The 26,888-nt window shown below is 35.2% G+C and overlaps 2 protein-coding genes across 2 annotated transcripts in view; one reads left to right on the plus strand and one right to left on the minus strand.

Moving 5' to 3' along the window:
* Positions 1–207: 207 nt before the first annotated feature.
* sh2d1aa (SH2 domain containing 1A duplicate a) lies at positions 208–8,387 on the plus strand. Its single transcript, XM_088925604.1, has 3 exons — positions 208–371; positions 4,386–4,449; positions 4,985–8,387. The coding sequence occupies exons 1-3, from the start codon at positions 232–234 to the stop codon at positions 5,153–5,155; spliced, it is 375 nt and encodes a 124-aa protein (XP_088781730.1). The 5' UTR covers positions 208–231; the 3' UTR covers positions 5,156–8,387.
* A 13,694-nt stretch (positions 8,388–22,081) lies between these two features.
* tenm1 (teneurin transmembrane protein 1) overlaps positions 22,082–26,888 on the minus strand; it is a 214,199-nt gene continuing 209,392 nt past the window's right edge. Inside the window, exon 31 of the mRNA XM_088925605.1 lies at positions 22,082–26,811. Coding sequence (XP_088781731.1) covers positions 26,056–26,811 — 756 coding nt within the window. The 3' untranslated portion in view covers positions 22,082–26,055. The remainder of the gene's footprint in view (positions 26,812–26,888) is intronic.

Genomic DNA, 26,888 nt, shown 5'->3' on the forward strand with positions numbered 1-26,888 from the left:
ATAAATAATTTAACAGAAGCTGCATAAACTTGCTGACTGGCCAATTTACAACAAGAAACAGAACCGACTAATTTCATTTTGATGTTGGAGATGGAGAGACTGAACCACTTGTGATGTTATTTCCTGTGTTTCTTTTTTTCTATTCGTTATTATCTCATTTCCTGCACTCCCCAGTTATTTGAACACTTCTCTGACAGTACTTGCAACTTGCATCACCTTGGTTTTAGCAGCATGATGGATTCTTTGTCTGTTTATCATGGAGGCATCAGCCGGGAAACAGGTGAAAAACTTCTGAGTGCTGCAGGGCAAGATGGCAGCTATTTAATACGAGACAGCGAGAGCGTGCCTGGTGTATATTGCCTCTGTGTGCTGTAAGTATTGAGACAGATGCATTGGAAAATACATTTGCAATTTCAGTGCAAATCACAGGATCAGTGCCAGACTTTGGTACTCATCACAAATTCAGCAGTGATGGAGAAAAATGGTTCTCTAAAAAAACTTTCTCAGAACATGATTGAAACTTTGTTGATTTGATGCACTGCTTATTGATGTTCGCTTATGTTCAAAACAGTTACTGTAAAAAGCTAATTAGTGCATGTATTTTTATTGTATGTATACATTTCAGCTAGAGGCGTATGTCTTCTGTACAGTTATTATTCACTTTAGAAACTAGGATTTGGCTCATTTAAGGTAATGTATGTCTTCACTAATTTAAAGAGATTAATTTCTTGTTACATACTAATAAGACTGCCTCTTTTAAAACGTTTTTTTTTAATGTTGAGGTTAGCACAATGTCTTTGTTCAATGGGCTTGGATCTTCACTAGTGAAACTACATTCTAAAGTAACAGTGGAGTCCAAATTGAAAGCAATGCAACCGACACCAAATCTGATCATATTGTGCTGGAAAGAGTTTAAGTTTCAATAATGGTTGTGAATTTTTCAAATATTTGATTTATTAAATAATTTATTACAAATATATTCACCATCTAGTGTTATTGGAATATGTCTTGGCTCTCTTCGTTTGCTATTTAATGCCTGTGTTACCACAATTATAGAATTAAGATAATTGTAAATGTTAAACTAACATTTACAATTATGTTAGTTATTGTTAGTTGATGTTAATGAGTATCTCAGCATATAATTGCACATTATCGGAATGTACTCTTCACTACATCATTATAAACACACTTTTACACATTTCACAAGTCCATACTGGCAAGTCAAGGTCTATAAATCCACTTTATAATCTAGGACATTTTCTTTAATATATTGGTATTGTTGTAGAGCAGCAACTACAGCCTAACTCTAAATGCTAAAAAAGTAGAAAGCAAAAAAAAAAGTTTGGCTGTGAAGCTTTATTTGGGTATTTGAGAGAGAAAGATTGCAGGATAATGAAACAGCTGATTGACAACCCCATCACTCACAAGTAAAAACTGATTACTGATTGTAATCTTTACAAAAATTACATGATTTGGTATTATTGTGCAATATAGTACATTAAAAATTATGACCCCAAAAATGTAAAGGTACAAGTTAAGGAAAGAAGAGAATATTCCTGATCTAACAGTACATTGTTCACCTCTCACATTTCGGCCAACAGGATTAGCGGTTTTGTTAGCCTGAAAACCAAAAGCAGCCTAAAGATTTTCTGTCTGTGCCATGTGTTTGAAGCCCTCAGCATGTTTTAAATACTGCATAATGAAAATGCACAGTACAAACGGCACGTAGAAGAGTAGTTATTTGTATATTTACAAACATTTGGAAGCAAAAATGTATCTTGGGCTATTACTAGTTCAAACCAAGTGGGAGCCGCCATTCGGTCTCTGGGCTTGTCACTGGATAAGTATTGTAATGTTTTGTAAATTAATAGCTCTTAAGAGGGTCATTGAAAAGGAGAGTTTAGTTGTAAAGTAAAGATTTCTTAAATTTAACCCACTGTTTGCTGCTTTTCTTTATGTTGGACACTTGGCTTTTAGTTTCTGTAGGCCCACCTCATTGCTGCAAAAATTAAGTGCAAAACTTAAATCTGGAGTCTTGCTTTATTTCAGTTAATTTTATAGTATTCCCATTGTTGTGTGCATTACATCATTTTTGCAGAACCCACATTAAAAAAAACAAATTAGTGGGTTGCTGATATATTGCGTTTACACAGAAAACAATGAAGCTTGAGAACAGAAGGTGCTGTGTGATGGGCAATCAACATAAAAAGTAATGTTGGAACGAAATGTGTCGTGCTAAATTGAGTTCACTGTTGAGTTCAGTGAATATATGGAGTATCAGGCTTTTTCTCAGGTCATTGGTCATACCAAAGATTTGTGCATTGCATGTTAATAAAAAGATCTATAAGTAATGTGATGATGGTATGTTGCATTATGTGAAATTGTGTAAGCAGTACTAAATGGATTTTAGTCCTGCTAAATAATGGTTGTAGATGTTTCTGCTTCAACCTCAGACATCTATAGGAATAGTCTTTATGACAGGTTACATTTTTTTCTGTGGGATAAAACTAGTTCAGGATGTTTTTGTAAACAGTTGAATGAAAACAAATAGAAGTACTAATGTGTGACATAAAACTAGTTTTTGCAGTTAGTATACAATGTAGGTAGCTGCAAATTGAAGTATTATACCCATGTCAGAAATAAGATTATTCAGTGACTCATGTGAATTATACTGTATATAGGAAATATTCCTTGTTAAACAAGTTTTGAACAACTTATTTATGGTATCAAGTAGAGGTTGAGGTGTTATAGTAAACTAATTTAAAACAGAGTACCAATAATTTAATCGCAAAATCTTTGTGCGTTTATGTGGAGAAAGAAAAAAAATGTACAGACATTCCTTGTACAGACAGGAATTGTGTCTGTTACTAGTAAACTCACATATTTTAAGTAGGTATTTTTATCAAGAAGCTAAAAAACATGTTAGAAAAATACTCCCACTCATAAGAAATTATAGCACCAGAAAGTGAGAGACACAAATGCAAGAATAGAAAACAAAGGAGAAGGTAGCAGGACAAGACGATGAGATAAGATGTTCCACTTTTGGGCAACCAAACCATATGACATTTTCTCATAGAACAGTCTTGTAATTAAATTTTCTGCATGCTGAGGAAATCATTATCTAATGGTGTGGACATTCATACAGAAGTCACAGTTTCTTAATTCATGCACTTCCTTTATTCTTTGTGACTCCTTTGACTTCTCTGTTCTAACACATTTAATTTTAAATTGTACATTTTTAAAGCTGTCTTGATCTGAAATTATGAATTATGAAGCGCTTATCTGCCATACATTAACTTACTTCAAGACGTATTTTCAGATGCAAATTGAACACATTGAACATCATAGACTTTTTAAATGCTTTACAAATTCATCTTCTGTAGAGCACAGAAAACACATAATGCCAAATCTAACTTAAAAAATATTATTCATTTAATGGACTTTCTAGCATTTCAATTGTGAATAATTGTGAAAAAGATCATTTTCATGTGGTTATATACAGTACACTACTTATAGAGTTATGCAATGTGAGCCATTACAAACTATTGGTACCAATAGCTTTTGTTTTTAATGCCTCATAGTATATTGTATATTATATGCTTATACGAACACATTATATATTAACTGATATGTCATTACATTGAGCTTCACTGGATTTTATGTGACCTCGACATTGCAACGCATGTCTTCCAAGATACAATGTTTCTTCAGCCAGAAATGTTAGCCTTCCTTTTTTGCCTAACTCAATAGTTTTTGCTGTGTTAAGTTTGTGTTTTTATAAGGGGACATTTCTTTTCAATAGCCTGACTCTATTATAGTAATATAACTATGGCTTATTTAAATTGTAAATATATAGATTTTACACTGAGAATTAATCTGAAGAATGGCTCAGCAAAAGTTACAAAATGTGTGTGAACCTAGAATAAAACGTTAATGTCTTATATCATCCATCCGATGTCAGAAAGATGTTCGCTGTGATATCAGTCAACTGCAGGGCACAGGCATATACACACCGTTTGGAGACGCCAGTTAACAACACCTGCATATCTTTAGAAGGTGGGAGGAAACTTGAGCATGTTGAGAAAACTGAAATAAACTTTGAAAAAAGCATGAAAACTCTACATTCTGGCTGAGTCAAACAACAGCGGTACCAAGTACTACACAAGCATACCGCCCATTCTAATTCATATTCTGTTTTATGTCAAATGTATCGTTTCTTATAAACAACAGATCCGTAAAATGATTGTGGGAATTGGAATGCAACGCAATTTATTAATGTCTTAAAAGTTTGAATTACTTCTAGAATAATTAAAATGTTACCCGTTATTATTTTTTGTTTTGAGTTGATGGGAGAATGTTATTAAGATCTGTCATTTGGTTTACAGATTCAAAGGCTTTGTCTACACATATAGGCTCTACCAGGTTGAAGGGGGATCTTGGACAGCTGAGGTAAGATACAAAAATATTTAGCAACTGGGGCTGCATTTTTATCCAAAGCAACACGTACTTGTGCCCATTTGTACAGCAGAGCAATTAAGTAGTACAGTCTGAGTGAAGCATTTTGTTCAAGGGTACCACTGCAGTATCCAATCAGGTAATTGATTTCACAATCTTCTAGTCTCAAGTCTACAGCCATGACACGTCCACACTGCTGTTCTGTTTCTTCTGTTCACATATTAATTATATATGCATGTATTTAATCCACTCTAAGTAGAACACTTAAGCCTTGGGTGGTAAAATGTCAGAATGATAAACTGTTGAATTTTTAAATATGGTAGACTGAAAATGGAAAACATCTGTCAAACTAAATGTTTTTTTCCTCATTCATTATTTGGTATTATGTCTCTTCTCTGTCTTTTTTTGTGTTTTGCAAGATTCAAAATTAACTGATGAAAAATGAGAAAAGACCTGAAATAATACCACATACTTGAAGATGCACAGTAGACGCTATGTTGAATGTTTGTTCGTTTTGTTTTTGTTTTAGACAGCTCCAGGTGTCCATAAAAGAATGTTTCGGAAGATCAAGAACTTGATAGCAGCCTACCAGAAACCTGACCAGGGCATTGCAATTCCTTTGCTTTATCCAGTTACCGTTGAAAATAACTATATCAGCAAATCCAAGACTGGGCACGATACTGAATCTTACATGCATTAGATAGAAGGTTGGCTGAGTCAAAGAGCTGTCAAAACACCATCATTTTCTGAAAATGTCCTTTGTTACTCCCTCTGTGCAATGACTTCAGCTCAATGATACAATGTGCTTATAATATTTTTTTTATTTTGCAGACCTTGTATTTCATTTGGAGTTTTCCCTGTTTTTATATGCACCGTCCATAAAGCCATTTTAATAAGGAATATACATGATCATCTGCAATCGTTGGTGGCTGCTGAGTACTTCCCCACCTGTGATACGATACGGTGTAACAAGATCAAATAAAGGACTGCATTAGAAAAAAATGGCAAAATAGGATAGAGCACAGCTTTAAAAAAAATCGGACAATTTGAAAGGTGTTAAAAAATGTTTTCCATTGAGAAAAAATGCCAATATTAATTAACTACATCAAAACAGACTTAAACTTACTAAATATTAAAAAAAATATTTAATTTAATAAAATAATTGTTTTCTGAATGATTATCTGACTCAAGCATAATAACTACAGGTCTTCAGGAAAGGACTGTTTATTTCAAATATATTATATATGTCTCCTTCACCCAAAGAACTTATGCCAACCTTCAATGGACGTTCTGTATAATACCGAACCATGACTCTGGACATTTTCCTTTCCAGATCAGATGCCAGTGGACTAATCTTGATCACCTTGTCCTTAAATTACTCCCCCCTCAAAGAATGTTGCATGTATTTGGATGTGGACTTTACAACGGTCAAGACCAACCATAACTCAGTCCTGTTTAATTAGCTTTAGCTTTCGAGAGACTCTTAACATGGTAGGGTGGGAAAAGAACTACTTGCTCGTACTGTTAGAGAAATACCCACCCTGCATTTTTTAGAGCAGTCTGGTGAAGATGTGATTAAATGAGCAAAAAGATCAGTCTTTTCCTGAGGATACTTCACTGTAATTAATAAGAGTAGTGTTTTTTTCTGATGCAAGTCATGAAAAATGCAATTTATGTTTTAATAGATCGAGACAACTGAGATATTTACCTTTACATGTGCCCTGGGTCATTACTAAACACACCATTTGATCTTCATATATGTCAGTGGATTTATGTACATAGAGGTATATTGGATATTTTGTGCATTTTACACAATAGAAATTACAACTTCAGTAAGATTTTTCAACTGTTTACAGCTGGGAAAAAGGTGCAAATCCCATTCATTTGGGAAGCTCAGCACAAACATGCAATGCCAGTTTTATCTAGACCACAAGCCATAAGCTGTTGTCCAAGTGCTATTTCATCAAGTGTGTTTTTTTTCTGCACTAATTTCCAAAAAAGGACATTTTACTGGTGGGACTACATTGACTGACATAATGGGTAAAACCATGACTGTGGAAAAAAATATTCCCTTGTCCTTGCGTCATGTTTTGTATTGTCACCCATGTGTTTAAATTAAATATATTCATAACTGGGGAAGGAGGAGAGATTCCAAGTGAACACCATATATTGTTTTGAGCACTCCTGACTAACAGGTTGTCGCAGCTTTCATTGTATTGTAAATCTGTTAATTATTTTTTATTATCTTCACCGATTGAGAAAGGTTTTGATACAACATAGAAATGTTTTGATGCAATATAAAAGTGTAAAACAGATACAATAGTAGCTAAATTTTCTTTCATTGTACATTTATCGAAACATTAGAGACCATGTCTTACTGTGTTCTTGGAATACGTGAGATAAAACTAAGTAAGTAAATTGCATTTGTAGTTATACTGTGTCTTCATCACTTCAGAAAATATTATTGCCTTACCGCAACCCATCAGCTCTACACCTGTCCAGTCTTTCTGCAGTTTCTGCTTTGTTCTTATGCATTTTTGACACTTCTGTATCTAGGTTACAAAACAACCAGGTATTTCATTTTAGAGTTTTTGACACTTTTCATGCACTGTTCACTAGATAATGAGAGGCGTTTTTGTTTTTCGTTTTGTCTTTGTTATTGCTGTTGCTGTATTTAACCTGTCCTAGGAATGTTCCAATCAAAACATCTACTGATGAAGAAATCCGTTCCATTGCAAAGACAGTGGCAGAAACAAAATAAATAAGTTAATTCGATCTTTTAAAACAATACAATGACCAAGAAAAGCAGTGTTTTTTTTGTTGTTGTATGATACATGGGATGTGTCCTAAGCTTTAAAATCGCGGTCTGCAGTAACAGAAACAAAAGCAATGGTCATAATTTACAATTTTAAGGTAGACTGCATTGTAGGTTTTAGATAAAAGATTTTCAAATACTCCTCTGTATCCTGATCATTTGCTGCATTACCATGCAATAAGAACTAAAAAGGAGAATCTATACAACTGTTCTACAATAATGTATGCCACCTTTTCAGTGGCTGCATCACTCATATCAGCAAGGCGAGCAGTAATACAATGCTGTAGTCTGTCATTCACCAAACAAAAGGTTTTTGTGCTGTGAGTAGAATTTGCTTCACCAGAAAAATGAATTTAACGGCATATCTGTTTTTAAACCAGCTCTCTTGGCGTTATACATTGGCAGAATTATCTCTATGTTTGTAAAGAAAAAGAGTGATGAAACCGTGAGTTTGCAGTGTAAAAACGTTTGATTTTTTTGCCCCTGTTTTGTTTCTAAATCCTTAACGAAATCTAACAATGATTTTCTTCAGACCTAACAGCTATGCAAAGTGTATAGACTACTATGTGATATGCACATTGTTTAGGGGAGAATTAATCACTTTTTAGTGTATGTAAGTATTATGAACTGTAAATGTCATTAGTGGGTGCATTGAACGAGAACCTCTGGGTTGATGTAATAAGTTGCTTGTGCACTTATCATTTTGTATGTATTTTGTGGTATTTTAAAAATTCTTTAATGGATAAAATACGTAGATTTTTCTGTTGGAAATTGAAATATTTGTTTTCCTATATTATGGATACAAAATGGGTGTATTTTGTTTAATATCTCTCAGTGTTTGTCAGCATTTAGTCAGAGGGGAATATGGTGTGCTTTTTAACTTACTTCAGTACAGCAGTTAGATCTGTAATTTATATTAACATTCTTTCCTGCATAATTCAGAAATCATGAGTCAAACTGGGATATTCCAATCTTGGTTCACATGATATATGGTTTAGAATTTTTGTTAGTCATTACTACACCCTTGTATAGCTCTGTGGTTGTCATTTCTGTTTTTTTTATAAATGTCATATGGAAATATGCAAATTTACATTTTAAAATAAAATTTATCAAGTTGTACATATTGGTATGCTTACATTTTTGCATTTAAATGCAGTTCCTTAATCCTTTACCAAGTTTAAAAAAAAAACCAAGCAAAATATATTCATGTTATATTTAAGAATGCTTGTGCTGATAAAAACATTTTAAATAAGTGATCTTTAGTCTTGGTTTTGGAGTACTCTTGTGTAAGCTACTTTTTGTTCTTACTGATCCTTTAATAACCAATTCTAATTGCTGACTAATTGAGCTGTTTGTTTGTCTGGGTTTTTTTCTGCTCTTAGGCCTTAGCATTAAAAATTACCCCTTTACAGTTGGACCTGGGTAACACCTGTGTCTTCTGGTTTCCCAACCAACTCCTTCCTTACAGGATAATTTCTTTTTTATTTCAGGCCTTTTTTAAAAAAAAAAATGCTTTCAGGTCTTAAGCTGAATAAGATGTGTAATTGGTATGAGCTAGTTAGTGAGTTTCTGGACTGCCCTAAGTCAGGTGTGGTATTGGACACAGGTGATGCTGTTGGACAATAAACGTGCAGTTACAAGGCTTTTGCAGGAACTGAAGCCAAAACTGCTATTCTGTGCCATTCCTGTGCATAGAAGAATATTTACGTCTTATGTTGTTCTCCAGTTTTGCAAGAATTAAAAAGAAGGGGACTGTGGAAATTTCAAAGGAAAGCTGTTTAAAATGCGTTATTCATTATTGTATAAGTTATATTATACTGCATATTTATTAAACTGGGATCACTAAATGGATCTAGTTGAATCTGAAATCCTGAACATTAAAATCCTTATGTTCTGAATTGTAAATCAATGCATGTTAAACTAAAATTATTTGGGCCATAAATTTTATTTTGCAAATGGTTAAAATATTTTCTGCACTTTGTTCTGCTTTGCTAGCTAATATATTCTATTTTTTTTTCCATTCACTTCCTAACTTTCATGAAGGCTTTTACTAATATTACTCTGTTTCTCATTTCCTGTTTTTTGTAGAAAATCTCAAACTCAAAACAAGTTTTGTGTGTGAAAACATTAACAAACTGAAGCAAAAGCGTAGCAATTTGCTAAATACATTATCTAGTGGCACTCAGCTAACTTTATATCCAGTATTTTAGAAAAAAAGTCAAGAACGAAATAGGAAAATGAAAAGGAGAGATGCTAAATAAAGTAGCCACTACTTGTATTTCTCTTGGGAAATGAAAAATGTCTTAGGTAATCAAGAGAACACCTGTATGACAAAACACCTCCTTTTCAGTATTGTAAGAGGCTTTGCCTTTTGGACTGATGCAGTAGGCTATCTAGAGAATTTGAGGGAAGAAGAACAGACAATATTATTCTCTTACCCTTCAATGTTCACTACATGGTATTTATAGAAATAGAAAGTGTAGAATATCACTATATACATTGTTAGATAACCAAATTAAAAGATGGAAAGACTCAACCAAGTATCATATTGGTTCTTGACATTTCTATTAGTTTGCAAATATTATGTCCGTCTGTTTTCAGTTCGCTTCTTCGAATTCAGGATCGCGGGGTCGTCCTTCACAGGGCAGACACAGACATACCCACATTCATGCAAAATTTATACACCATGGAATTATTCTTTTTAATTTAGCACCAATAGATCTGTGTTACTTTGTTTCAAAACTCATACCAAGAAGCAAAGCTGTTCTGTACAGTCACATTAAGTATATCATTCTGTAAAACAAGAAAATATCATTTTAAGTTTTCTCTTCTCATGATGAAAGTACACATCACATGGCTGGCATTAGAAATGCTACTAAAAGTGTTCTGAAGTGGCATTTCACAAAGTATCATTTTTTTCAGATTGACTTGGGACATGTCTGACTAAACAATTTGGTGGGAAGAAGAAGAGTGCGGTTTGTGTAACAAAGTGAAACAAAGACCCCATAATAACGTACTCTTGCTGTTAACAAAGGAGGATGGGTGAGTGGCAGAGGTCTAGTTGTAAATGAGTAGGCAGACACAGCTTAGGTGTCAAGAATAAAGTGCAAAATATGTATTAGAGACCTTATACACTTGAAATTTGGAAAAATAAAACTGTAAAATGAGACTCCTCATTTTAAAGAATCCTGTAAAGTGTATTCTGAGGATATCAGTCATCCTTTCTTAGGGCCCTTGACAAAAGAATAGATTTTCTCCTTTTAGCACACACATATTGGCACTGTGCCTTTCTCTCGGCTGTCCGAATAAAAAAAAAAATCCCAATTCTCTGTTCGACATGTATCCTCCTCTTATGGCAAATCAGCACAGTTAAATCCATAAGTGCTAACCTTCCGATTATAATTGTAATATTGTTTCAAAGACATAAGGCAGCAGTCTGGCCTGGTCAGTACTTGGATGGGAGACTTCTAAGGAAACTAGTTTGCACTGTAAATAGTGTTGGTCAACCAGGAGGTGGTGCTCTTTTGTCTGGTCCAGAGTTTTCAAATCCAGTATGGTAATGGGTGAAGGGTATATAAAAGGATTAAAGAATCTTAGTTTAGTAAGTCCAATTAGGACACAGTGAGAGTCTGTCAAATTGCAAAACTGGCAATGGTAGAAAGAAAGGAGCAACATTTAAGTTGACAGTGTTTGTAAGGCATTAAAAATAAAGATTGAGAGAATCTCTGCAAGAAAAAAAAAAGTTTTTTTTTCAATTATTCAGATCTTCTTCTGACACCAATTTGAGAGAACAAAGGAAAAATAAACTATAAAACCAAATCATGCCAAGTGCATACAAGTGCACGCTATTGATCACATAAAAGTAACACATCATGATCAATCAACACGATTAATCAACTTTGTGGGAAATGACAATAAACTAATTCTATCCAGTTCCAGCAACTGCAAATAAACCCCTCTGGAAGAGTTAACAAAAATAAATAAGGCTATAAATCAATATTGTCACATAAATCTGAGGCTTTGTATAAATGATAGTAGAGACATTTACAGATGGCACTATATTTTAGGTGTACTGTACATTCCAAGACAAACTTACTGTTTAGGAGTTAGAAGTGTCCAATACAGAATATGTCTTATACAGTGGTGTGAAAAAGTGTTTGCCCCCTTCCTGATTTCTTATTTTTTTGCATGTTTGTCACACTGAAATGTTTCAGATCATCAAACAAATTGAAATATTAGACAAAGATAACACAAGTAAACACAAAATGCAGTTTTGAAAATGAAGGTTTTTATTATTAAGGGAAAAAAAATCCAAACCTACATGGCCCTGTGTGAAAAAGTGATTGTCCCCCCTGTTAAAACATAAATCAACTATGGTTTATCACATCTTTGGAAAGCTGAGTTCAATTTCTCTAGCCACACCCAGGCCTGATTACTGCCACACCTGTTCTCAATCAAGAAATCACTTAAATACTGTAGGACCTGCCTGACAAAGTGAAGTAGACCAAAAGATCCTCAAAAGCTAGACATCATGCTGCGATCCAAAGAAATTCAGGAACAAATGAGAAACAGAGTAATTGAGATTTATCAGTCTGGAAAAGGTTATAAAGCCATTTCTAAAGCTTTGGGACTCCAGCGAACCACAGTGAGAGCCATTATCCACAAATGGCGAAAACATGGAACAGTGGTGAACCTTCCCAGGAGTGGCCGGCCGACCAAAATTACCCCAAGAGCGCAGCGACGACTCATCCAAGAGGTCACAAAAAACCCCACAACAACATCCAAAGAACTGCAGGCTTCACTTGCCTCAGTTAAGGTCAGTGTTCATGACTCCACCATAAGAAAGAGACTGGGCAAAAATGGCCTGCATGGCAGAATTCCAAGACGAAAACCACTGCTGAGCAAAAAGAACATAAAGGCTCGTCTCAGTTTTGCCAGAAAACATCTTGATGATCCCCAAGACTTTTGGGAAAATACTCTGTGGACTGACAAGACAAAAGTTGAACTTTTTGGAAGGTGCGTGTCCTATTACATCTGGCGTAAAAGTAACACAGCATTTCAGAAAAGGAACATCATACCAACAGTAAAATATGGTGGTGGTAGTGTGATGGTCTGGGGCTGTTTTGCTGCTTCAGGACCTGGAAGACTTGCTGTGGTAAATGGAACCATGAATTCTGCTGTCTACCAAAAAATCCTGTAGGAGAATGTCCGGCCATCTGTTCATGACCTCAAGCTGAAGCGCACTTGGGTTCTGCAGCAGGACAATGATCCAAAACACACCAGCAAGTCCACCTCTGAATGGCTTAAGAAAAACAAAATGAAGACTTTGGAGTGGCCTAGTCAAAGTCCTGACCTGAATCCAATTGAGATGTTGTGGCATGACCTTAAAAAAGCGGTTAAGGCTTGAAAACCCTCCAATGTGGCTGAATTACAACAATTCTGCAAAGATGAGTGGGCCAAAATTCCTCCACAGCGCTGTAAAAGACTCATTGCCAGTTATCGCAAATGCTTGATTGCAGTTGTTGCTGCTAAGGGTGGCCCAACCAGTTATTATGTTTAGGGGGCAATCACTTTTTCACACAGGGCCATGTAGGTTTGGATTTTTTTTCCCTTAATAATAAAAACCTTCATTTAAAAACTGCATTTTGTGTTTACTTGTGTTATCTTTGTCTAATATTTCAATTTGTTTGATGATCTGAAACATTTCAGTGTGACAAACATGCAAAAAAATAAGAAATCAGGAAGGGGGCCAACACTTTTTCACACCACTGTATATGATGCTACTGATTTAGCTTGGCACAAATCTAGAACTACCTAGTGTTCGGTAGTTCAGGAAATGGTCTAGAACTAGATTTTTTTATTCCTGATAAAAGATAGTGCTTGCAATACATATTGATTGTTATATTGAAATAATTCTATTATGTTAGCCATTAAGGACTGATTCATGTCTTATATACTTAAGAACAAATGGAACCAAGGTATTAAATGCAAAATTAATGTACATCTATGTATATTTCATGTGAGGGGCTGTCACTTTAAATGCTTAAATGGGAAGTGAAGCATTCGAAAGTACAGGGGTCCGCATGTTTAACGGTGATGCTTAAGAAGTGTGTGTTGCATTAAAAAACAAATTTTAATACTTCTTCAGGCTTCATGTGGTAATATTACAGTCAAGAAGGATACTAATATTCAACAACAGTAGCTTTTTGTGTGGAACTTATTTTTGCTTTAGTGAAGAAGTCATTATTCATGTGATTGCGTGAGAATAACATCAATATCAAAGGTAAAATGGTTAAACCGTTATAACCGTTGATTCTAAGCTTTAGTTTGCAGAAAAAAAACAATTGGACGTTTGAATTTGAAGTGAATTATTGATGTACACAGGTTCTTGTGCTCTCCTTGGACAGCAGTATAGCTTTATTGTGGTGGGGAAGTGTGCAAACATTTTTTTCAAAGGCAATGCTAATGCAACAAGAGGCCCACAAAGACTAGAAAGCAGAATTTGTGGCATGCAGAGTGTCTGGAAAAAACGTCAATTTTTGATTTTTTTTAGCCCACATGGCAAATTAAATCAAGTGTAATTTTAAGTAATATTGTGAGTCATTCTGTGCTAAAGAACAAGCTAAATCAATTTTAATTTTCCAAAGTGAAAGGAGTACAGATCTTAAAACTAATGTTAAAACCTGTTATACGTAATAGCAATTAGTCCAGGAAAGTCTATGGTGGGATAATCAGAAAGAAAACCAGCCAAAAGAGAGAAACGTATCTGGTTCTAATGGTGGTAGTAATCCAAAGCAAGAAAAACTTAAGATAATTCAAAAATCTAGCAAGTGACCAAAAAAGTGACCAAGTGGTGAAGTCCTACCCTGAAATAAATAGTAAAAAAGCAAACGCAGACAGGGTAGGTCTGCATGACAAGTCTTAGGGTGTTTGTGTTGCATTGGATGAAAATAAAACCTCCATCTGCTCTTTCAAAGACCTGAACAGTATTTAAAAAATCCTGCTGAGGTTTTATTTTTTGGTTTGACAACACAATGAAAGACATAGAACATCACTTGCTGAAAAAGTAAGCACCTTCTATTCCAGAAACTGTTTAAGCTTATAACATGGCGATGTTATGAGTGCTTTGTGTTAAACAGGATCTTGCATTCATACAACTGTTTGAGAACCACTTATTGTTGTAAGTCACAATGTTAAATATGAGTGCAGGGGAATTCAGAGGCACTCTGTGGGACTTTCAACATGTGGATCACTGGTTTACAGTATACCCACAAGACATTCTGTATGTGTTTGTTTATCACCAGAAACTGATGGTCCCTTCTTTTCTGCAGAATCAACAAATTAATTTTTGTATTCACGAGTAAAGTGGTGTCTGATGTGAAAATAGAAATGTGTCCTGGGAAATGGGACTTACTGAAGTTTTCATACCAGATCTTTAGGAAGAAATTAGTAACAGATCACCATATGTACTGTATACTCAAACATGTGATCACTATTCTCTCTTACTTGTGCCTCCAACATTTTTGGGTAATGATTCTGTTCATTTACCTCATTTCCCTGAGTAAGAATCTGATAGCTCCTGAAACTACCCACAATGAGGTTTGAGTCATTATTTCAGGTTACAGTGTAAATTGCATATTTACACTGTAATGTAATGTCTCAGCCAATTTCCTTTGTGATTTTAGTGCTTGATAGGATGTTGAACTTGTACATTCAAAATCCATCTTTGATTTGTCAGTGACTGTCTAGATTACAGCCCAAAAACCTGTCCATGAGCATTTTACTCATGTTGGTTTTCTAGGTTTCATTATATAATAAACAACAAAGTTAACACAATTCATTCTTAAACTGGTGTTGAAGGTTTTGACAGGCAGTCAGCCTTAACTACTGCCTTAGAGAAGCCAGCTGTTGTTGGTCTTCATGATCACGAGCTTCACCTGACAGCTAGGTTCCTCCTTATTTATATGCATCCCCCATCTTAGCAGGTGAGGGAGGGTAGCTAACACCAGAGCAAGAAACAGCCACACCAAGTGTCCCCTGGAGAGCGCCACATAGAGAGACGAAGAGACAGGCTGACCAAGCTGAAGGTTTGAGGCTCAGCAACAAACAGCAGAAAGGCTGATAGCAGAAAACTGAAAACAAGGACATTGAGTCGCAATAAGAGCAGCTAAGCAGCAGCCTGAGGAGCCGGCGGTGGCTGAGAAAGTTTTGCTTGCACTGACGAATGTGTTCAAGGTAGGTTTTGTTGGAAGAATCAAGGGCACTATAGAGTTGTCAACTCTCGACTCCTTGACCACATTTCTTTCCTAGCTTGTAAGAAAAGTTTTAATGAATCCATGAAAACATGCTAAATAGTGGCATTTAAGAACTGGAGGTGGTAATTCTGAAGATGTATAAATTATTTGAGCGGTAGCTCACTCAATATTAAAAAGAGTGTTTTGTATATATTTTAGATAAGATCACTTTAATTTGCCATATACAATTTCTTGCATTAGGAATTTGTCTTTTTGCATACCCCATGAGGAGACACAGGCTGGGAGAGAGAAGGTTGGGGTCAGAGCGCAGAGTCAGCCATTTATACAGCACCCCTGGAGCAGTTGGGGTTAAGAGCCTTGCTCAGGGGCCCAACAGGGTAGGATTCCTCTGCTGGCTGCAGGATTTGAAAAAGCAACCTTCCAGCCACAGGCACAGATCCTTAGCCACAGTGCCACTGCTCCACCAAAAAAATATTTCTTTTGTATAAAACTAAAATGTTTAGATGTAACAATAAATGCAACCAAAAAACTGGGTTTCAGCTTGGATGCTGAAAATGATGCCTTTGCGATCACACAAGGTTGTGAAGAGGACAGTGAAGGGCAAATCACCATTTGAAGGTGTGGGAGATGCAGTGAAGAGAGACATTGCACAAACAAACTTTCAGCTTTCCACCGATGGCCTGATTTGAACTCCAAAGGACACAGCAAGATTGCCTTTGACAGGATACCTTTTATCTATTTTGCCAGAAGCAAATCACAGCTGCTGCACAACACCTAAACTAAAAGAAAAAGCCCACATTGACTATAAAAGGCAATAAAAGTCTTATTCATCCTCATCTGATAGTCTTGTTCTCAGTTGCTTTCACTCTCCCTCAGATCTCTTCACTCTTGACATCAGCAGTCAAAACCTAAGGAAGCAGATGTGATTCCTATAAGGGAAGTGTTATTTTTGTTATCTGGGAATTGTATTGGTCAAGACTGAATGTGCCTGAGGAATCTGGAGAGTTTTATACTCACTTGTTGGCAGTTATAATGAGAAACTGCAGTGCTGAGTCTTTTTTACACATCACCGTCATCAAGAGAGTATGAGACTCAGGACTGAAATGACCAAGAAACTGCAAAGATAGAAAGCTTCAATGTCTGGAGTAACTTGTGAAAAAAAATGGTCTCACTCTTGTGTTATTCATTTTATCATGTATAAAATATAGAAATTTCACAACAATTTCAATATTCAACATGAAATTGTGGTGTTTGTGAGGAGGTTAGAAACAACCACATTTTAAGCTGTGATGTACCAGTACCTATTCTCTTATGAAGTCCTTTGAATAAGATTTAAAATTTAGAGTGATTTGTTGTGGAATGCTCTGTAACTATTTAATGCAAAGCTGATTAGGTAATACATTTGTAATAAATCAATAGTGTCTTTTTATTAGTAAGGATGAAAGATGAGAATTAGTGTTTGTTTTAGTCACCAATTCCCATGTATGTGTCATGTAAATGTGAAACACTAATGATGAGTAGTAAAATTAGTTTTACTCTATTTTCTGTTGAAATGTAGCTGTGATTCAGTGCACATTCAATTCATGCGAAGAAAACGGAAATGACCGATATGAATTAAAAAAAAATACTGTACAGGAACAATCTGAGTTTTGAAGAAATGTGCTGTTTGACATGATAACTGTATTTTGTAAAGGGGACGTAGGTTTGATTCTTGCTTTGTATATCTGTTGTGAAGTTTGCATGCTCCATCTATTTAAAAGTGGGCTTTTACTCAGTGCTCCAGTTTCTTGCTAATTAGACACACTATTTAGGTTTGATTGCCTATTCTAAGTTATCCTTTTTTTTACATAGCCCTGTCATTGATTTGCTTTCTGAACTAAGGGCAAGAGCAGCTGTTTATTTTCAGTTCTACCTTGCATCCAACACATCACTCCCAAAAAATGTGACGACTAGGTTAATTGCTGTCTCTAAATTGTCTCTGTGTATGGGATCTTTGATGGACTACTGTTGCATCCACAATGTACAGTAGTACTGCCTTGTGCCCTGTGCTTCTGGGATAGGGGAAGGGTTGCCATGATGCTCTCCAGGATTAAGCAGGTTTCTGATCATAGATGAGTCTGAGATCTGTGTGATCATGAAAGTCATATAGTATAGCATACGTTATTCCAAGGTTAGATATTAAGAATGGCCTTGTGTTAGTTTCTGTATATGATTTTAGGGTGTTATTTTCTAAGCTTTTTGATTTTTGAGAATGAGAACAACATCTCTTAAGTGTCAGAATGCAATGTGAATACTGTGGTAGATACTGCTTTTAGCTACCAAGGTATGAGTAATAATAAAGACAACAAAACAAGTGTAGTTTAATAGTAGCAAATTATTTTTACACTGATCCTTCATTTACCATGAGAAAATGTAAATGTACTATCAAGACAGAACAAGCTACAGTGTTTTGTGTGTAAATGTAACCCACAGGAAAAGGGGTTGTAGGGGACTAGGCACAGAGGAAAAAAGATCTTACCAGCTTCAAGCCCCTAAACCTTTAATTGAATCCATTAAAATATTATGTGCCTATGTGAAAATCTAGTACAGTTGAAGGTGATCTGTTAGATCTTCTGTGGCACTAACATGCTTCTATAGAAATCAGCATTGTGAAGCAAATCAATTTGTTGAGAAAACAGAAGGTGCTATACTAAGTTGCACCACCATTTGTTTCTGTGATCCATGATGGCTTGGGTCCATATTTTTTGTTGGACGCTTGTGATTTTAGTGTCCTCTTGTGAATACTGTCTTCCAAATTGACTCTTTGGCTATGCCTACTGTCAGTGTATTCCAAATTTCATAGCTTCATGTTGCACAGTTTACTGTTTTGTATGACTAGGCCAGACCTTTATGATCCCATGATTTTCGTTCCAGCTGAGCTTTTGATTATATAATTTAACCGCAAATTTAAATAGCTAGACCTTTTTGAGTCTTTTTCAATTTGGGAACTGGCAGAGATGTTAATTTACCTACCAAGATTGCAAACATGAAAAAATGATTAAAATGGTCACATTATTTGTAGAAATGTGGAGTTCAATTAAGAAACTGAAAAGATAGTTGAATTGAAAGCTCATTGACACTTAGGTCAACATAATCAAGGTTGAAAAGGCCTGGATTAGCCAAACCAGTTTCTCTATACCCACTGCTCTACAACTGCAGGATTTAACATTTTACTGAGTAATCAAAGCTCTGTGGGAGGAAATGAGAGAGACTAATTTACTCAGTGAGAGTGGAAATAAAATGTTGACATAATCATAATTTCAGATACTATTTATTAGACCTAATCAAATGCAACATTATTTTTAATTTGAATAGCAACTTTTCTCTTGATTGTATAATTGGAATAATCCAAGGGCTATTATAGAGAATTAATTCATGAACACTTTAAATGGAAATGTTTTTTTTTACTTTTAAAATGTGCATTGTCAGTTATATTTATTTATATTGCTCACACAACACCAATTTGGAAACAAGCTCTGCAGGGTTTTGATTTAAAAAAAACTTTCTGCTGTCACTATTTTGTTTTGAAGGAAACAAAGATAAGTAATATGTTATTTTACTTGTCACATACTGCTGGGTAGCTCAGCTCTGGTCCCGAAGGGCTGGTGTGTCCGCATGGTTACTACACTTAAAGATGGAGCACCTGAACTGTTGGGAAAAGTTGGTAAATTGGTTTAAGTACGACATTAACAATCTGATTTAAGCCAACGGCTGATGAAATTAAGTTGTGAAGAGTTAAGTCTACACTTCTTGCAGCTGTTTTGAAATATGGGCAAGTAACACTACTGTGTGGAGTTTTTTCCCTATGTTTGAATGGGTTTTCTCTAGGTTTCATCCTACAGTCCAAAGACATACTGGTAGGTTAAATGACGTTTCTGAAAATTGTCCCTGGTGTGAGTTTGTGCATGTCTGTGTCTGTGTGCCCCATCCAGGGTGTACCCCGCCTTGCACCCAGTGCTTGTCAAGATAGGCTCCAGGTTCCCCATGACCCTGAATTGGATGAAGTGTTTAGAAAAAGGATGGATGGATCACTGCTTTAGGTCTTTGAAATATATTTTGAAATATATATATTTTTTACGTAGTAAATATTAGGTAAGCTAAGTTGCTTCACATTAGAAGCACGCTAGATACACACACATACTTTGTGTCATTTATTGTATAACTTTTCAGTTCACTTGTATGACTTATAATTTGTCATATGTATGGTACTGTATGTTGATTTTGTATTCACTGTAGGCATAACGGAGATCACTAAGATGCTCTCTCATTCTTGATGATTGTTATCTGTGGATGTAGCCCAGTCAAATCAATCACGCTCAATCAAATGATCAGTCATTTCACACAGGTATCGTTATTTGCTCCTGCATGCATGCAGTCACAGTGTTAAATTGATGAAACTCCATGTGCTTAGTTGCAGCTTTAGATTTGGTAAAACAATGTGGTGCAAGATCAAAGCATGTTTTCACGGAAATGTTCTGATTGGAAGCTATTGAGAATGGTGTTGAAACATCGCCTTGCTTGTGTTTGTTTTTGCAAAGAGAGTGAGAGAAGCTGCTGAGGTGATGAATGTGCATGTAAACCGTTAAATTATTAATGATTTTAAGGGTTTCATTATCTACTGTGTTAGGCAACATATCAAAAGCAGCCCTGTAGACAACAGGGGAATTCTTCTGGGTTACAGGAACATTACTGGTTAACTGGGTCATAGACATCAAGTTGAACGACAGGTCAGATGCATCATCACAGTAGAAATACTTTTTGACTGTGTATTGGGATTGACTTGGTTGTGATGGAGGATCATCCTTCTTTTCCCATACTTTAGTGACCCAGCTCTCCAGCTCTGACCTCCTGAACTTGGACTATATCTGTTTCTAGACATTTCCTCTCCTGCTATTTCTGTTACATGCACAGTGCAAATCATTCCTGGGCAATTCTTTGGTTTAAGGTGGTATACAGTACCTTGAGGCAAAGATGAACTTCAAAAGGGCCCAAATCAAAGCACTACATAAACTTGTAAAATAAATCCCCAAAGCCCCAGTTCCCCAAACATTGTGGAAACAAACCAAGAACTGCACCTCCTGTCATGTAATTCTAATTCAAAGCTGTGTGTGTGGGGTGACATTTACCCAGTATTTCAAATAAATTGATAGTAAATTGTATTTATTTGCTAAATTTAAATCAGTAAGAACAAAATGAGGCTTTGTGATGACTCCAGACAACACATCACTGCACCTGAAACAAGTGGTATTAGAAACCAACTCTGACACAAAAGATATATTTTATCAGCATCCCAAAAGTGCTCCCAAACAGAAAAATACTGCCTTTCTGAAGACACAAAATGAGTAAGTGCTAACACCTTCACTTTATCATTGTAAAGAATTACAATATCACAGACCGTATCCAGAATCTTTCACTTTTCTTTTTTCTCTTCCAAGGCCCAACATTACAGCTCCACGGTATAATTTATTTTATAACACTAACAATAGCAATGCACAATAGCGTAATTGTACGATATCCATCCACGTTAAAGATTTCTATTTACTACATTAGGACTTTCTTGATCAGTGGGATACAGTTTTTGTACAAAATACAGTTTTTGTTTGTGTTACTTCACTAAATTAAAGACTAAATATAACTTAAATGGCACATGAACACAACTTGAAAAATGTTTCTAACTCATAACAAGCAGCGTATATTGGTTTCAGGCTTTTATTTTTACCTTTTGGAACATAAACAGTCAAAATGTCAAAAACACATCCTGCCTCACCAAGGTTATCAGATGATTTTGAGTCAAGTGCCTTTTTATCCTCCTCTTTTTCTTTTTGCTAAATCTATTGTTTTACATAAGTTAGAACTTTAAAGAAAAGTGATATGGTGACCAGCTAATTGTGCCTATTAGTGTGAACTCTGTATATGCTATGTTACAGTGAGATTAATAAAGTGCTACAAAACTAAATACTAATGGTGTGAGACTATTAACATAGTGTAAACAACTTCTATTGCCTTATGTACATGGTAAAGTGTATAAAAATCAAGACACTGCAAAGGCAAAAAGAAGTTGTTCATTTCGTCTTATTTTCTTAGGACATTTTATACCCACATATAATAAAGACTCAGATAAGGTTACAGATCATTGATTGTGTATAAAAATCGAATCTGGTGATTATATCTTCTCCTTGCTTTCTATATAGAGTACCAAACTTATTATATTCTAATTTTATAGAAACTTATTATATACTGTATGTTTTATTTTTTAATATAGCATTGTGTTGTCACCTAAGGTGATGTCTGTAGTAATGTTTTGGAATTCTTTATGTAGAGTGGGAAGAAAATCTAAAATATTCCAATTAAAATAGGTGGCTTTTCATTAAAACACATTAACTTGCACTTTTATGCACAGTGCAGGTTTCGTTTTTCATAATAGGGAAAACAACGTAAAAATCATAGCAAGGCATGGTGTCGTTAATCCTGGTCTAATAGTATAAAGAAAGAAAAAAACAGTACAACATAAGCTTCATTTGCACATTTATTTTTTAAAAATTAAAAGTTCAAAGTAAGTTTTTCATGAAATTTTGACACTTAAATATATGAACTTCTTACTATTTACAGCACGTTGCTGTGGAGCACTTGTAGAAAATACATGCCTTGGGTATGAAGCCCAGAGAGAAATTCAGTAGAGCATTTTCACAAGAGCCTGCACAATACCCACATTTCAGCCACAGGAAGAGAGCAGGAAGACGTCACTGGAATGCACTGTTTCCTAGCAACAAGACTTCCATTGTACTAACCCAATTTTCTGCTCAGGTAGTGTTAGCATTGGTAATAGTGAGTTGAAAGAACAAATAATTTTTTGGGAAAAAATATTTGACAAATACATGTTTGATCCATACATTAAAATCTGAAACACAGTTTAGAATAGGTTAGTTTTTCCTGCATACTGTATGTTTTTAACACCTTTTAAAACTTTCTCTATCACTGACAAAAATACAAGACAATAAGAGAAAATGTTCATATTATTTTTAACCTTATGTATCTGACCAAGGAATTGTAAAGAAAGGAACATTGAAGAGGTTACAAAAGAAACCATAAGGCAGTGCAACAAACTTTAAGGAAATATATTTTTAAAAAACCACAAAGAAAGAAACTGTACAAATTAACCTAAAATGACTGTTATTCTCAAATTAAGAACTTAGATACTTTGCTAAAACAAAATAAAACAAAAACTGAATCTGTAGTAATGACACCAGAATGTATGAATGCATGCACTATGTATTTTCTATCAGTGCTTAATGTTTTGGCTTTAAACCACCAAATGTGTCATGATTCACAGGATGTTTACACACCTTTGGTAAAGCCTTAGTTTCACAGTGCTGTCTTTCTTATACTTCTTATCTTTCGGTACAGCATGTAAACAGATTGCCTGAGAAAGAATATATTCTTCCTCACTCTTCAGAAAAAGTGCAACAATTTGGGTTTCACGACTACGATAAACTTTAAAATCAGACTTTGTTCATCAATTAGTTTGGCTAATAGGTTGGAGTCCAAACAAAAAGCTGTTACCAAAACAATAAAATAACGACAAATGTACAATTGAAAGGTGTAATTGAAGTTACTAGAAGTACTTTTTGCTTATATTTTGCCATAATGAAGAAGCCATATTAGACCAATGTTATTGTTGGTTTCTGATTTAGACAACACAACTTAACTTAATCGCATGAAGGGATTCCTAGATATAACAAACCACATGTATATGCAGTTGCATTCTTTTTAATAATGACAGTGTGTCATCTGTTGTCAGAAGAACAATACAAAGTGAATGTTTTTAAATACCGGTGTAGTGTATGAGTTTATAATTCTAAAGATGTATTATAGCTGCTATTAACTTATGCGTTTGAAACAGATGCATTAGCCAAATTATAAAACACCTGCAAATACTGAGTTCTTTACAATTTTGCTATAGTAATAAAAGTGGAGAATATCTGATGACCAGATTTTGGAAGCAGGGCCCAAGGTGCATTTGTGACAATTTAACCTAGTGCTGCATTATTAAGAAAAAACATATTTGAATGGACGACAAAAAACTATTTTTTTATAGGGAGATTAATTATAAAATATGGATATAAAAATAAGATTTATGTAATGATCCTTCATTGAATGTGGAGGCGTATAATAGCAATAAATGTTAAAAGTATTTCTTACCACTGTTTAGTTATAAATAGTGATTTTCCTTCCAATTGCTTGACATTTAGTTTAAGAAGGCTAAGAAGTCTTCTGTTGCAATCCTACTATATAATCTCTTTGTAATGTTCCCCTATATTGAACTTATAGCAGCCAGATTTTTCGAAAAGTATTAATGACTATATTGTTTGCTTTGCAGTTTCAGCAGTACTGTGCATTCTCTGTTATGAAATTAGTTTTTTAAATGCATTATAGATATGGACGTGATGAGAGAATGTTAACAATTTTTCAAAGGCTTTTCTTGAAAAGGGAATGGTCAGATGTGTTTGTTAAGAAAACTTCAGCCAGAAGGTACAGTTCACTTCATCTGTAGTAGTCTTTAGCAATCAGTACATCATTCCATGTCGTCAGAATGTGAAACCACTGCATTCAAGATCTTTAAAGACAGCACTTGAGGACTTGATTTATCAGATGTCAAAATCTTTTCAGAAAAGAGAATAAGTAAACCAACTTGAACACAAGAGTTTGTTCGGAGAAGCTGTATTTAAATATAACTTAATCCATCACTAAAATCAAGAGTGATACTCCTATGAGTCAATGAACATACCAATTTTCTTCCAAATCAATGTTGTGTAATAACTTGTTTATATCCATGGTGCTTCCTTTATATGGTGTAATTAAGGTTACAAAAGCACTTTCTTAATAAAACAATCTAGATTACTAATACTTTGCAACTGAAAAAAATCAAAGTTACAGAAATTGACACTTGATGAATGTCTGCGTAGTTGTCAACACTTCTCTGTCTTGTAAAAGAAGGGTATCTTTTAATCATACATGAAAACACAGTTGGACAACATATATAAAGACAATAGAATGTTATGTATTTTTATATGAGGCACCTCACTTCAATTTTCCTTCAATAAGAAATACTGTACAGGTGAATGCTTGCACAAGTTACAATCATGTGGAATCTTACATTACTGAAATGATTTAAGAAAATAAAGCAAATAACATACAATTAATACTTCCATTAAATATGTGCAGGGGGGTGTCTTTTATTAACTCCTGAACAGTGAGTGATGATAAAGAGCTCTGGCACTATGATAAGAAATGACTTTTGCATCCCTAAATGGGATATTTTACAACTTTGTTAAGCGATAGAATATGCAATGAAAAACACTCAATATTAAACGGAATAAAAAGTTTCAGTTTACGACTGATTAGTTTTCCCCCCAATGGGTCTAAAAAAACATGGACTTGAAGAACATTAAGATTCTCTTCTGCTATTCCACACTTAAAAGATATTGTTTTAAACAAAAAGGCACAAGCTCCACCCAAATTATGCATTATATACCAATAATGCACAGATAATAACTTTAATCTGTACTGTAATGCATTAAATAATTTGTAGAAAAGTAAACTCTATACAGATTTTTAGCATGAATATTTGTAGCAATGTTTACTGTCTGCAAAAAACTGCGCCTACAGATTAACAATAATATTGATTATAATGGGTGACGACATATTGATTTTAGCACTTGTTCTTGTTAATGCACTTGCTATTTACAGTTTCTTGTGACTAAATGTATATATTCTAATTCATTGTTACCATCATAACTTCAAACACCAGAGCAGAAGCAGACAGTGTGTTGAATTAGGGCGACTGACATTGGAGGGCTTTGTAACAATTGTATTTGCTATCACATTGTTAGAAGAGACCTCTCTCCAGCATTTACCAACAGATTTTTGCTTTAGTTTTAGACTAGCTCAGATGTCTTAATTTATTGAAAGCTTTAGAAGCTCTCACAAGTAAGCGAGGTTTATTGACAGATTTCTTAAGGACTGGAAATACTATTTCCATCAACTTTATTTTTTCTAAATGTAATTTCAGAGAATTTATGTCAATCTATCCTAAAAGGTGGCATTTAATCCATTGCTCCTGTTTGCACGTTTAAAAGTAATTTAATGAAATGATCTGAGAGATACTTCTGCATATCAAGGATCAATGCAGGGCCCTCTGATTATACAAAAGCCCTCAAATAAAATGCTGAATAACCTGGAAATTTTAGCAATTTGTAATAACTCAGCAATCCCCGGTCCTCCAAAGCATGGGCCACAAATTTAAATGAACTCCCAATGGAACAATAATAAAATACCATCATTTGTCACATTTAAAGGCAGTTGGAAATGATTTCTCCAGTTTTCTTTATATTTACAGAGTTTGTCATTCTAGAAAAACAGTACAACAAATCATTGAATGTCTAAAAACAGGCAGTCTTTGGTGAAAGAAAGGCAGGCAGTCTATTGTCACTGTTACCTCCTTCCTATTTCACTCTGTCTCATGAAGTGAATGTTGTTGGCACTGTCAGAAAGTTCTAGGTTCTGCTCTACAGACAACACAAAGTATCCATCATAGCCTGGGACCCTCCCCGTGGTTAGCAGCTGCTGCTTCTCTCCCTCTGTCCATGCCCTAATCCCTTCCTCTCCTTCCTGCAGCCTCTTCTGTTCTCTAGTCCAGGCTTGTTCTACTGCCCTCTGCCTGGCCATTTCTAAGACGTGCACTTTTTCTTCCTCAACAGTGGCCCCGTAACGAATATTAAAGCACAAGGCCCCGTGCTGGAGCTGAATATCGGCAAACCGTCTAGTCCTTCCATTCACCACTGAGGTCATCTGAGACACAGTCACATTGACACCATTTTCCAAAATGCGCCCTCCACCAGTGTTGCCAATCACTGCCAGGTCACCTTCCAAAGGCCCCGACTTGATGAAGTAATGGGTATCTTTCCCATCAATGGTGAAATGGAGGCCACTCAGGTATCTGGCATTGTTCAGGATAGCCGCAATCCGCCTGCTGTCATCGTTGGCAACTCCAATAATGTCAGTGGATACAACGTCATCCAATATAGCAAACTTCACACCTTTACCGAAAACTGAAGAAATGGCGGAAAACCCGGGCCTCCTGTCTTGGCATCCTTCCTGGATACCACTGATCTGGGTCATTGGAAGCCTCTCTAAAGAGATGAAATTTCTCAGTTGTTTCTGGAGCTCACATTGAATTCCAAGGACCACCTGTTGCAAAAAAACAAAAACAAAACACAATTCTTTTTGTTTGCTCTCAATTATAAGGATCCAATCATTTGGTGTAT

Source organism: Atractosteus spatula, chromosome 9, assembly GCF_055471065.1.
Source record: "Atractosteus spatula isolate fAtrSpa1 chromosome 9, fAtrSpa1.hap1, whole genome shotgun sequence".
NCBI lineage: Eukaryota > Metazoa > Chordata > Actinopteri > Semionotiformes > Lepisosteidae > Atractosteus > Atractosteus spatula.